Genomic DNA, 12477 nt, shown 5'->3' with positions numbered 1-12477 from the left:
GGAACGGTTGGTGGGAATGTAGGAATTATGAATCTTCATGGAGTGGTTAAAATCTTTATATTTATACTAAAGTCTACATTGACTTAAAGGGGCTTTCGACATACGTAAATCGGGTGTGTACATTTTCTTCATTGTTTTAAAATGCATTTATTAGACTACTTACTAAATATAAAAAGTTTTTTTTTGCTTGGAATCGTTAACACGTGCAAATATTCGTATTTTCATAAGATCTGCAGTGATTCTTACAACGTTCTCTGTTGTTGGGCTATCGGGTTATTTGCAAGCGAACTTTGTCCAGTAGCCAAGTTTATTCTTCACCTTATTAAGGTTGGAAAAAGGTTCGGAAAAATTGAACCTGTTTAAAATCTTGCTTTGACCTTTGGTTAATTTTCCCAATTCCAAGCAAATGGCTCAATTTGAAGTAAAGTTAACCATCTGTCTCAACTACCTCAAAGTTATCCCTAAGATCTAATTAGTAGCTATCATTACCGATCTCATCTGCAACACTGAAACATGGTTGGATGATAGGATTTTAAGCTCTGAACTCCTCGAGGGTTTCTCTATCTGTCGCTGCGACAGAGATCGCGCAAGTTCAGGTAAGTCAGCTGGTGGAGGTATCTTCATCGCGGTTAAGTTTTCCCTACGAGCCGAATCCATCTTTTCTCCATCTTCTACCCATTACGATTGTATAACTTTACGTGTTTTCTCTCCCAACGCCCGTCCTTTCATTATATGTTGCGTATTCTTCCCTTGCCTTAGTCTTTCTTATCTGTACGGTGAATTCTTCGACAATCTTTCAGAAATCCTTACTGTAAGTTCCCACTCCCCAACGAAGGGAAGACATTGTCTATGGTGACTTTAACTTCCCTTTGCTCGCCTGGCTTAACATTCCCGGCCCGCTACAAGTTCCAATTTGTTCCTCTTATCCGTCTCCTCCTCTATGAACACATGAACACCTGTGCTGTTCTTCAGTTCAACTGTACCACAAATCATCTTAATCGTACTCTCGATTTAGTCCTCTCCAACATGCCAGGTCGGCTCCTTTCTCAATCTTCTCATGTTCTTCCTTATGTTGCTCCTGATGTCCATCATCCTGCTCTTGAGTTCAAGGTACAACTGCCACGCCTCAACTCCCATACTATGCACAAGCTCTCTAAGCTCAACTCTCGTAAGGGTAACTTTGAGGGTTTGAACTTAGCTGGACTGGATGATTCTCTCACCATTAACCTGCGGTCAAGACCTCCTCTTCTTTTATTCTGTCTGACCTCCTTCCTAGTTACATTCCTTCCTCCCCAAATCCCTGAGCTCTTACCCATTATGGTTCACCACTGAAATCAATAAAAACTTCGTCTGAAGTAAACTGCGAAGTTTTTATCTTCCGGAAGTCGTGCAGACTTTGACCATTTCAGCGAATTGGCGCGTGGTAACTTGAAGCCTTTCTGGTCTCACACTCGTAACGTTCGCAATGCCTCTCAGTCCCCTTCCACTTTCATCAAATTCTCTGGCTCCAGTGATACCTCTCCTCTGCTATCCTCTGATTTACTTTGCATTCTCCTGGGTGTATAACTCCTCTCCCTCTTCTACCTTTCTCCCCCTTCAGAGAACAGTTTCCTCCGAATCACCTGCCATCCCCCTACTTACTTCCTCTTTGGTGGAGTACCTCATTGACAACCTTGATACCTATGTCGGACCCTGCCCCGACCCTATTTCGATCCTCTCATCCTACTGTAAGATTCTCTAGAGGTACGTACATCAATGACTGGTTGACCGCCCACTTCGGTCACCTTACAGCTAAGGAGAAGCACGGTTTCATAAAACGCTAATCTACTGCTAGCAATCTTCTGGACGTCACAAAATTTGTGGCAAAATGCCTCAACTCTCGGCAGGAAGTTCACGTCATTTACACAGACTTTTCTAAGGCCTCCGATTCCGTTAACGACGAGATACTATTGTCCAAACTCGCCTCTCCCAACATTCCTCCATCAATTATTACATGGCTTGTCTCCTACCACTCTTCCTGATCCTGTAGTGTTTCCTTTAATGGTTGCAGTTCTAGTCCTTTTTCCCCCTCCTATGGTAAGCCACAAGGATCCATTCTAGAACCTCTTTTATTTCTCTTCCTTATTAACGATCTCCCCTCAATCCTCACTAGTCTTTGATTGCTACACGTCGATGATCTCAAACTGTTTTCCTTTGTTTCGTCACCAATGGATTGTGCTTCCCTGCAGGCAAATCTGGATACTTTGGTCCATTGGCGCACAGTTAATAAGTTGGCTGTTAATGTCAGCAAATGCCCCTCGATGTGTTATTCGCTTAAGAGCTCTCTTGGTCATTGTGAGAGGTTATCGGTTATTATTATTATTATTGTGTCCAAACAAGGGTCTTCTTCGTTGGCCTTGATGGTTTATTCTAAAATCTCGGTTCCAGTTTTAATTTTTTGGGACCTCTTTTTAAATTTTACATGTTGTTGCCCTCACTGGTATATTATTCTATATTCTTGCAATTGCTTCGTAAAAATGGCTTCTTCAAATATTCCGCACAGAAATGAAGCGATCACATCAAATTAAGCAAGATGTACTCGCTTTCCCACTAATGGACTAAATACTGCAATTAAGTTGCTGGCGCTGCCTGAAAATCATGAAGCTAACCTGCCATGTAGTTGCCAATGGGTTGCCAGAATTTTTTGATGAAAAATGCACATTTAAGGAATCATTTTTGCACCTTTTGAATGAAGCCATCTCTTTTTCCATGACTCTCTGGCTATTAACTGCTTCCTCAAAAGTGGTCGCATTTTATATCTACATTTTATATCAACAGGATGATGCTACACAAGCGATGAAACACTCGGAGTTATGACGGAAAAAATTGACAACTGGGTCATCTCGTGGCGAGCGTTCATCAATTGGCCGCTAGGATCATGCTCACTCATTTTGTGTAAAACAAAACCTTATTATAATCGGTTTACTGTCTGTCTGCCTGTCTGTCACACGCATTTTCTTCGGAGATGGTTCTAGCAGAGATTAATTATTGCCTGCCGTTTGTAGTCTAGCCTAAAATTGATAGACCAGTAGCTTCCTCTAAACTACAATTTTTATTTATCAGTGTAGATATATATTTCGGGAACAACTCTTCATTAGCAGTAGCTTTCTACTGATGAAGGGGGTAAGTTGCTCCCGAAATATATATCTACACTGATAAATAAAAATTGTAGTTTGGAGGAAGCTACTGGTCGATCAATTTTATGGTTCTAGCGATTAACACCAAATTTGGAAGAAAGGTGGGAACTATGAACGCTCACGCCTACAGTGAGTTACATCATTCTACGTCGAATTTAAGGGGGGTTTCCATACATGCAAAAAGGGGGCGTATTTTTTCCATCAAATATAGTCATGTGGGGTATCAAATGAAAGGTTTCGATTAGTGCTTTTCGAAGTCAGCCTTAATTTCGACATTTGTTGGAAAGATGCGGAGTGCAGGGAGTCGAACGTGATGATTACTTTAACGAACCCATTCTCAGAACTGCACAATTGAAAAATCTGGAAAAAAAATCAATCAATCAATATAGAACATGATCCTACCAAGTTTAGTGGAAATGGCATTCTTACTAACAAAGTAAGCTTCTTTGCAAATTCAAGACTTCTAATGTCAATATCACCCGAAAGTGATAACATAATATATGCATATATGATATTACGTGCTACGTACTAATGGGACAAATGCGCACAAATGTCTTAATAAAAGAAATACACAAAGCCTTTCATACCTCCAGCGTCCAGCTTCCAGTTTCCCGACTTGTTCATGTTTTTTTTCGGAGGTAGCTGGATTCTCTTATTTGGTTTCTGAGTCCTCTTCAGTTTCATACTTTTCGTCGATGTTTTTATCGCCATCTGAATGACGTTGATCGTTTTCCTTTGGCAAAGCTTCAGTTTTCAACATTATCTGGGGTTATAATCGTGCTTTATAGTTAGTTTCAGCTATTATTCCAGGATTAGTGTCCGGATTGCTTAGTGGTTAGAGCGCTAGACTGTTATAGCGGAAGGTCGCAATTCAATCAAATCAGCAATGCTGTACCACTACAGTCTGGGAAGAAGCGCTCTAACCCATTTCAAGGCCCAGATCGAACTGGATTATCGCGTCTACAATTATTATTCTAGGATGGTCAATTAGTAAGTCATTCTGAAAGGAAGAGCATTGGCTCTTTGGGAGATCGAACCAAAGAACGCACAAACTGCCAACGATGGTGTGTAGGTACGTATGGAACGCTATTGTCCGGCTGCTGTGGAGGGTAACATTTCGCTCGCGTGAATCTTACTTCGGATTTTTCTTGCTTCTCTGATGACAATTTTAACGATTTACTAAGTCATTTGGGTGAAAATGCGCTTCATCTGAGAAAAGCATACTGTTGAGATTAGGAAGTGTATTTCTTGAGCGAAAGTCAATCTTGCTCCAAATTCCTGATTTTTTACCATCTGTATCAATTATATTTTAAATCGTTGCAACTTAAGTTCCGATTCTTTATAAGCTTCGCCGCCATAAGTCTAAAGTCGATGATATTTTGCGTGTAAACATCTGTGGGTTTTCCCGTACTGAAAGCCGGACTCTCTCAATATTGTCTTCAAGCCTCAATGTTTTTAAGTGGCCTTTATCACATGGTTTAAATGTTGAAACTTCGAAACTTTTAAGCAATATTTTGATCACACTCAGAGCTGCAAAAATTTTTGATAATCCATGTTACTAGCGAAAAAGTCAGGCTCAAAATAATGTACTACGCTTTCCTTCGAACTGTCTCATGGCTAAAACTACACATAGGTTGCCTCCTGATCGTATGATATCCACTCCCTTTGTAGATTACCCTGCAAAAGGAGATAGCGCAATAAGCAGGCTCTATTGCACCACCCTGTATAAGGGCACATAGAAAAATGTATGGCGTAAGCCGAACCGCAAGCATGAACAACTCCATAGCTAACAAAGCAAACTAACATCTTCTCTTGAGAAATCTGAATTTTATTCCGAAATTTGGAGGATAGCAGGTTTAAATTTGCATTCTACTTATTTAAACCTTCAAGGACATCTTTGAATTTTTGTGCATCTTTTGAAGATGTTCGGCATCCACCTCCAAGGATTCTCAAACCAAGGGCAACCCATTCAGGGATGAACCCTTCAATTGGGGGACAGTCTCCTTTCTTTACCCAACCGATATCTTTCTCATATGTTTCGCCGCTAGTTGGGTACACTACTAATGGAATGTATTCTTCGGGTTTTTTGCCACCATTCACACTCTTGAAGAGGCTTGTAACAAACTGAAAAGTATCAACGATATTCACAATTATTTTATAAACTCGAACTATTATATTTTGAATTCACCTTCGGCTTGACACAATTAGCACCAACAGCATAGCAATTTTTTGTTAAATTTCGCGCCTTTAAGTGGTCCCAAATCATTTGGCAGACCTCTCCCAAGGGCTCTCCATGTGCCAGATTTTTATCATCCTGAATACATAAATGAGTGTGGTTTATCTGTGAATATCTAAATAAATCATAATTAATCCAGATAATCTACCTTGCATTGATGTGTAATCCAAAATTTGACATCAGGATAATCATCACAGAGCATCTCAATTATTGCTTTCGATTCCGCCTGAAAACGACGGATATGAGATTAAATTTACTTCGACGTGTCTTGGGTCTCTTACCTGACATGGAATAGTTTCTATGCATAAGCAATCAACTCCTACGTCTAGAATGGCATCAATATGCATTTTATGCCATTTTTTAAAAGTATCTGCATCGACTGTGTCCGCATAGTCGCCGGTGTATTCAGAGCCATCATGTAAGTGTGCCCCGTAAGCTCCAACTGAACCAGATATTAAGGGAAAACCTAGAGAGTTTTAAAAATTGATCTATCTGATCAGTAAATATTTTACTTCCTTCATGTGTATACCGTTGTTTTCCTCTAGGGTTTTTCCGATTTTAGCCAACCACTTTTCACGAGCCGTATGAGCATGTTTTACAGTTTTCTTGATTAGTTCGATGCTTTCTTCTTTGGTTAGGCTAAGGTATTGCATGTAACCATCCACGCTTGCTTGATAAGTATTCGTACTGATAATGTCCGCACCATCTTGTAGGGAGAAAGGAGTTAGAATATATAATATATTTCAGTTAAGGCATCTCAGGCTTAAGTAAAGAAGGATTCGTTGAGTACTGGTCATAAATGATTATTGCCGAATTTAAGTTAAATAAGGTCTAGAATATTTTAAATATTTTTTTTACGTTTTCATCCTAACATGCTCATTGCTAAGGACATACCTTCTAATCCATCAAGATAGGTTTGAATAACTGCATCGGGGTTTGTTGCATTGAAACGAGCACACCAGAGAGGATCCCCATCGATTTTGGTGCCAACGTTCTTAGCCAATTGTTGGGCGAATCCGCTGTTCTTTATCAACACTTTGTTTGCCATTTTTGATTGCCTGGGTAAAAGAAAGGATTTATCCTACAGCGTGTAATAACTTTAATTTTTATAAGGAATTGACTACACTAATGAATGTCCCTTCCCCCAAAAACTCAGAAGGATAAAAATTTATTGGCCAGAAATTTGCAAATTCTGAAGTTCAATTGTATTGCGAAAAGGCTTTTTCGTCTTACGGCGGGGGATCTGAAAAGATATTTTCTCAGATCGGACAGAGAAGTTATATAAGAGGTATGAAGCAGAGCAATCTTCCAGAAAGAGAATTTTTTCTACGAAGGACGCATGCAATTGCCGGGAAGTTTTTCTGGGAATTACATCGTGATCATAATGGATGACTTGAACTTCAAAGTGAATTGCTTGTAAAGATGTTTGCCACATTTTGTTGCATTTTCGTTATAGTGGTCACAGCGCCAGTAGAGTCTATTTTGTAAAACAAATTTTTACTCACCACTCGGAAGGTTTTTAACAATATGAAGAATTTAAAGCGAATGAGCTAAGGGCTCAGTCATTACAGATGTGATGAATATATCCAGCGCTGGTCTGTATTCTCTGCAGCACCGTCACTATATTAAGAAAAAGGTAAGTCACCTGAGATCCTCCTCTCCCAATTTCTTCAAAACTGCCTGGTGTGACATCCTCTAAAGATTAAAATTTGCTTTCGGAAAATATTCTTTGAAGAATGAATATTCGTATATACTTAAAAGCATGCACCCCGATTGATCATCTATCAAACTATCTATCTATTCCAACAGTTTCTTCATCGCTTGCCGCAGAGAGAAAATCTGATCTATTGCTGATTTGCTTGGAGTGAAGCCTCTTTGGTATGGGCCAATGATGTTCTGAACGTATGGGGCTATCCCGCCTAGCAATATAGTGGAGAATATCTTATAGATGGTATTCAGCAACGTGATACCTCTATAATTACTACACTGGGTGATATCTCTCTTTTTATATATGAGACAGATAATGCCTCTTTGTCAGTCGGCAGGCATTCATTCGCTGTCCCACATTTTGAGCACAAGTTGATGGACCACTTGTTGTAATTGGTCGCCTCCATATTTAAGCAATTCGGCTATAATTTTATCGGCTCCTGGCGACTTATGGTTTTTAAGCCGGTGAATTGTACGGACTGTTTTTTCTATACTTGGTGGTGGCAGTATTTGACCGGCGTCTTCAGTTGGCGGTACCTTCAACTCGCCGATGTTCTGGTTGTTCAGTAGTTCAACAAAGTACTCAACCTACTGTCGTACTGTACTGTCGGAAATCAGATTTCCCTCTTTGTCTCGGCAGGATGAACATCGAGGTGTGTAAGGCTTCATCCTGCTGACTTGTTGGTAAAACTTCCGCGCCTGGTGCAGTTGCTCCCTGTACTTTTCGAGTTCACAGACTTTTTGGTTCTCCCTGGCTCCTTTTTCCGTCTGTGAAGTCACTACTCCACTCGCCGGAGTTCGTGATAAGTCTCCGTGCGTGCCCGCGTCGTTTGAGAATGCAACATTACTCGGTATGAAGCATTCTTCCGTTCCGTTGTCAGCTTATATTCATCGTCAAACCAGCCGTTCCGACTCTTTTTGCGTGTATGTTTTGTGGCCGTATTTATGATAACGTTCTTCAGGTGATTGTGAAGATCACTTGTGAATGCTTCATCTCCAGGATCTCTGTTGACTGCGGTTATTGCGGCATCCATTTCCCATTACTCATAGGCGTTGCGGAGGGCTATGTTGTGGATGGTTTCAGTGTTAGCTCTCACCTGATTGTCAGAGGGGATTCTGGGCGCTGTTGTTATTCCGGGCTCGGAACACCATGCCAGCGAGATAGTGATCCGAGTCTATATTGCCCCCACCCCATATGTTCTGATATTCATCAAAGCTGCGAGGTGGCGGCGTTCGATCAACACGTGGTCAATTTGGTTGAAGGTGGTTCCGTCTGGAGTGGCCCATGGGACCCAACGTATCGCGTGAATACAGACTCTGTCCCTACTTGGCTGTTAAAATCCTGAAGTATGATTTTGATATTATATCTGGACAAGGCTTTGAGGGTTCATTCTATTGCCTCGTAGAAGGTATCCGTCTCCAATTCTGCAGTCTCCTCTGCAGGGGCGTGAACGTTAACGAGTCTTATATTTCTAAATTCGCCTCGTAAGTGCAGATTACATAGCCTTTCGCTTATGTTTTCAGAGCCGATAGCAGCAGGTTTCATTTGACTGACTAAGAAACGTAGTCCGAGTACATGATTTACTGGATGGCCGCTCAAATATATGGTGTAGTTACTCTTCTCCAGGAAACTGGTCCCTGTCCAACGCATCTCCTGTAACGCTGTTACATCAGCTCTATGTTGGGACTAGCTGCTTGGCAGCTCCATCTCTGCACAGGGAGCGCTCGTTCTCTGGTTCGTCTTTGTGTAGTCAATGCAGTCCAAGGCTCTTTTTGTGGCAGGTTGTTTTCCGTGCAGGGTTGTCAACCCTACTCAACCCCCAACCTGAAGGACCAGTTGGTACAATTTTTTCCGTTTTTATGCGGGGGAGAGTCGCTTTCATCCTTCTCCGTCTGCAGCTTTTCGTTAAGAAAGAGTTCCTAGCGGTCACTACGTGGAGGTGGAGATTGGGTTTGGTAGTAGAGCTTGTGTTGGTTCAGCAGGCATTTCCCAGGTTCTATGCTCCATCGTGGGTACCAATCTACGTTTCGCCCTGGGACTTATATTATCCTTTGACCACCACAACCAAACGTGATATGAGTATGAATTATATTCAATGCAAAAACCGTCAAATAAATTTCGGCATAAGTCAACCGATCGGATAGCTCAGTGGTCAGAGCACTGGGTTGTCATACAGATGGTGACGGTTGAAATTAGACTCCCAGTAGGCTTGAACGGGAAATATTTTGGTGCATATAGACGTAAAGGCGTGTATTTTCGGAGACTACTGGAAGACAGGACTTCGGACAGGTACAATTATACCAATTGTTGTCAATTCCTTGGAAGGACCGAAAAGAAAACTCTACTCTACCAGATGGGATGAAAATAAGGCAAAGGAAGACTTATTTTCTTAAGGAAAAGGTGTATAAAGTCAATACGTCTGGTCCCCACATTGGGCGCCATTTTTAAAAACCGTTATAGTCATCACAAACGTACTATACTCCGAACGTCAATCTTATGGTTTTAGATGGGTTTAACTTTTATATGAATCACAGCGGTGTACTGACTATTTATTACTTGAAAATGGTTGTATCTATTGCTACGATTGGCAGGCTCTCTCAAGCCCTACGCCTACAGGGAATAGCAAGATTTTGCATCTCATAACATAGAACGGTTGTGTAGATTATCAAAGGAGTAATCTTAATTTTTGCCTTTAATGCATGCTTCAACCCTGCCATGAATAAATGAGAAGCATCTGAACGTAAAATTTTAAGATATTGTACTGGTCTATCTTATGACTGGAGGACTAGAAAGGTCGGAAAACCACTTCGAGAATATGTTCTTAATTTGATTCGGTTTTTTTCGAGAAAACGGAAGATTACCGAAATCTACAAATTCGGCAACTTTATCAATAGGGTAGCACAACCCCTTTGGACATATTTCTTACCTAAAATCCTTCAACCTTTCCCTGACACTGCTGGTCTAGTGCGGAGCAAGTTACTGTAATGTGCGATTGTATATAGCAGTTTTAAGTATCGTAAGTCAGAATTGAGCATGTAAATTGTAGTTTTTTAAGTAACATAATAAAAACTTTCTTACGCTTTTAGTGCCTAGCCTGGCACCTAAAAAATATCCACATTTATGCATGTGTGTTTATGAAATTCACTGTAAAGTAAATTTAAATAGAAAGTGGGGTATGCCAAACAATTGTATTAGTCACCCATTGAAATAAAATTAAGATAACTTAGTTCAACTTAAGCTAGAACTAAACTAACAATATTTAGATGTAATTCACTGTTGAAAAATAAAAAAAAGCAAACAGAAAAATCCTAGAAAATAGTGTCAACTTCTATATGAAGGATTTCATCGAATAGCACCAGGGCGAAATCAAAACTGGACGTGTAACAATAGGGCAACAATTCATTATATTGCAACGTCGATGTCTATCACATACATAATATAGCCATAAGTTCTGTCAGTCAAACAAATCTCTTACTCAATAAACCAAATTAATCGAAAAGTAAACCATTAGAAAATGGAAACGTAGAACTTTCATACGAAAAAAAATATACAAAATGGCCGCCGCTAGTAGCTATACAGGTCCGAAGTCTGTGAGGCAATGCATCGATCGCTTCACGCTTATGAAGCAGCATTTCTCGAAGCTGCACGCACGATGCTGGCCTCCAAACTCTCCAAATCGGTATAAGTTCGATCGCAGGCAGTCTCCTCTCACTTAGCCCAAAGGTTGTAGACCAGAGGATTCAAATCTGGGCTGCCCAAGACCTATTCATCCGCGGTTATGAAGTCAGGAACATGCGCCGCTAACCACTGCTGAATTATCTCGACTTTGTGAGCGGTGACCGAGTCCTCCTGGAAGCACCACGATTTTCCAGCAAATAGAGATTCACTCAATGGCTCGACTATATCCTTTAACATCTTTTCGTACACGCTCGCGTTGGTTTTGACGCAGGCCTCGAAGAAATGAATATCAGCTACTCCGCAATATGAGACATCCCACCATACCATGACAGAAGTCGGATGGTGACGACGTTGGACTCGCGGGGCATTTTCTTTGGCTTCATAACAATTGTGGAAATATACTCGATCATTTTGTCGGTTAAATTTTTTCATCAGAAAATAGAATTTTGTGATATTTTTCACCGGGAAATCGTTGCAGAAGAGCAGCACACCGAGTTCGCCGTATTTCCTTCAGTTTTGGCGTTAACATATCGCTAACGCACCGTCGGTACGCACCGAGACCGAGATCTTCTCGTAAAATGCGACTCATACTTCAAGTTGAAACGCCCATTTCCGCGGACATTCATTTTTGCTTGCCTAGAGGATTGTGACGAACGCGCTCACGCATAGCATGCACGACATTCGAGCGACATACGGAGCCCGCGGCCTGTCAACCACATTAGCTGTTTCGCGTTATCGAGCTAATGTCCTAAAAACGAATCATTCGTTTACCGGCTACTTTTTTAAAAAACTATGAATCTTTTTCGGCGTATTCCCACATTGATGCAACGCAATAATCGCGATTCTTTTTTCGTAGTTACCGAACTTCATCGTCTTGTCATTCATGCGCTACTGACCTTCGGAACCTGAAAGTCTGACGGAAGTGGGGTATGGTTAGGTACTCTGCGTACGCAGTATTACCAGTTCCAATGGTCTAACATTTCTCGCAATACGCATCGACTGACAGAACTAATGACAATGTACATGTTATAATAAACAAGTTGTTTACTGAGGGCAATGTGCTACTATTTATTTATTTCTAAGTGGAATTAGTTTCGACTTTCTTGCACTTTAATAATGTCAAGTTTAATATTTGTGCTTATTCTACCAAATTCTAGCTTACTTATTATGATTATCATATCTAATTTCATATTTATTGTATATACTATACGTGCTTATTTACACACTGCACATAGGTCTTGCTCTTTCAATAATAAATGTTTTATAGTCAATTCTACTCACTTTTCAAAGAATTATGAATCTCTATGACTGGCCGACTTTAACTGCAAACTTTGTGCACTAACGACTTGATGACAATTTAAGATTGTTGTTCACAGTTTCCTGTTGTCGAGTTCTCCCAATGATTTCCCGGTAACTTTCTCGGCAATTACCCACCTCAATATAAACCGAACAGTAATGACACTAATTCTAAAGGTTGTTTAACTTCAATAGAAGCCCGCAGTTCACTTACCGTGTCCTTAATGACTGAGTTACGCGTTGCAGGACTCTCCTCACTACTTCACTTGATATGGACGCAGATAGTTTCTATCAGAACGTGGAGGTAACTTGGGAGGAAAGCACAACGCCTGAAGGCCGAATATGCTATTCAGCTTACTGAGCGAAACTGTTGATAGATGTGG

At 40.7% G+C, this 12477-nt stretch overlaps 1 protein-coding gene across 3 annotated transcripts; it reads right to left on the bottom strand.

Moving 5' to 3' along the window:
- Positions 1-4983: 4983 nt before the first annotated feature.
- On the bottom strand, positions 4984-12477 carry LOC119661539 (homocysteine S-methyltransferase 1-like). Of its 3 annotated transcripts, XM_038070923.1 has the most exons (9): positions 12309-12477; positions 12080-12232; positions 10047-10099; positions 6307-6470; positions 5942-6118; positions 5694-5878; positions 5561-5638; positions 5365-5490; positions 4984-5300 (listed from the first exon to the last, which is right to left on the bottom strand). In XM_038070923.1, exons 4-9 carry the CDS (start codon positions 6458-6460, stop codon positions 5046-5048), a joined length of 975 nt encoding a protein of 324 aa, XP_037926851.1. In that variant the 5' UTR covers positions 6461-6470; positions 10047-10099; positions 12080-12232; positions 12309-12477; the 3' UTR covers positions 4984-5045. The 3 variants fall into 3 exon arrangements, with proteins under 3 accessions (XP_037926851.1, XP_037926850.1, XP_037926849.1); XM_038070922.1 differs by lacking the exon at positions 10047-10099; XM_038070921.1 differs by lacking the exons at positions 10047-10099; positions 12080-12232.

This window comes from Hermetia illucens, chromosome 1 (genome assembly GCF_905115235.1).
Source record: "Hermetia illucens chromosome 1, iHerIll2.2.curated.20191125, whole genome shotgun sequence".
NCBI classification, from domain to species: Eukaryota; Metazoa; Arthropoda; class Insecta; order Diptera; family Stratiomyidae; genus Hermetia; species Hermetia illucens.
The sequence above is the reverse complement of the archived record's forward strand: the minus strand, read 5'-3'. Positions and strand labels throughout refer to the sequence as shown.

Bases quoted from the DNA above. Each gene is read 5' to 3' on its own strand.
- LOC119661539 (XM_038070923.1), bottom strand. From the start codon at position 6,460: ATGGCAAACAAAGTGTTGATAAAGAACAGCGGATTCGCCCAACAATTG. The intron at 5,639-5,693 runs GTAAGAGACCCA...CGTCGTTTTCAG, and splicing joins TAGAAACTATTCCATGTCAG to GCGGAATCGAAAGCAATAAT. The intron at 5,491-5,560 runs GTAGATTATCTG...TTATGTATTCAG, and splicing joins GGATTACACATCAATGCAAG to GATGATAAAAATCTGGCACA.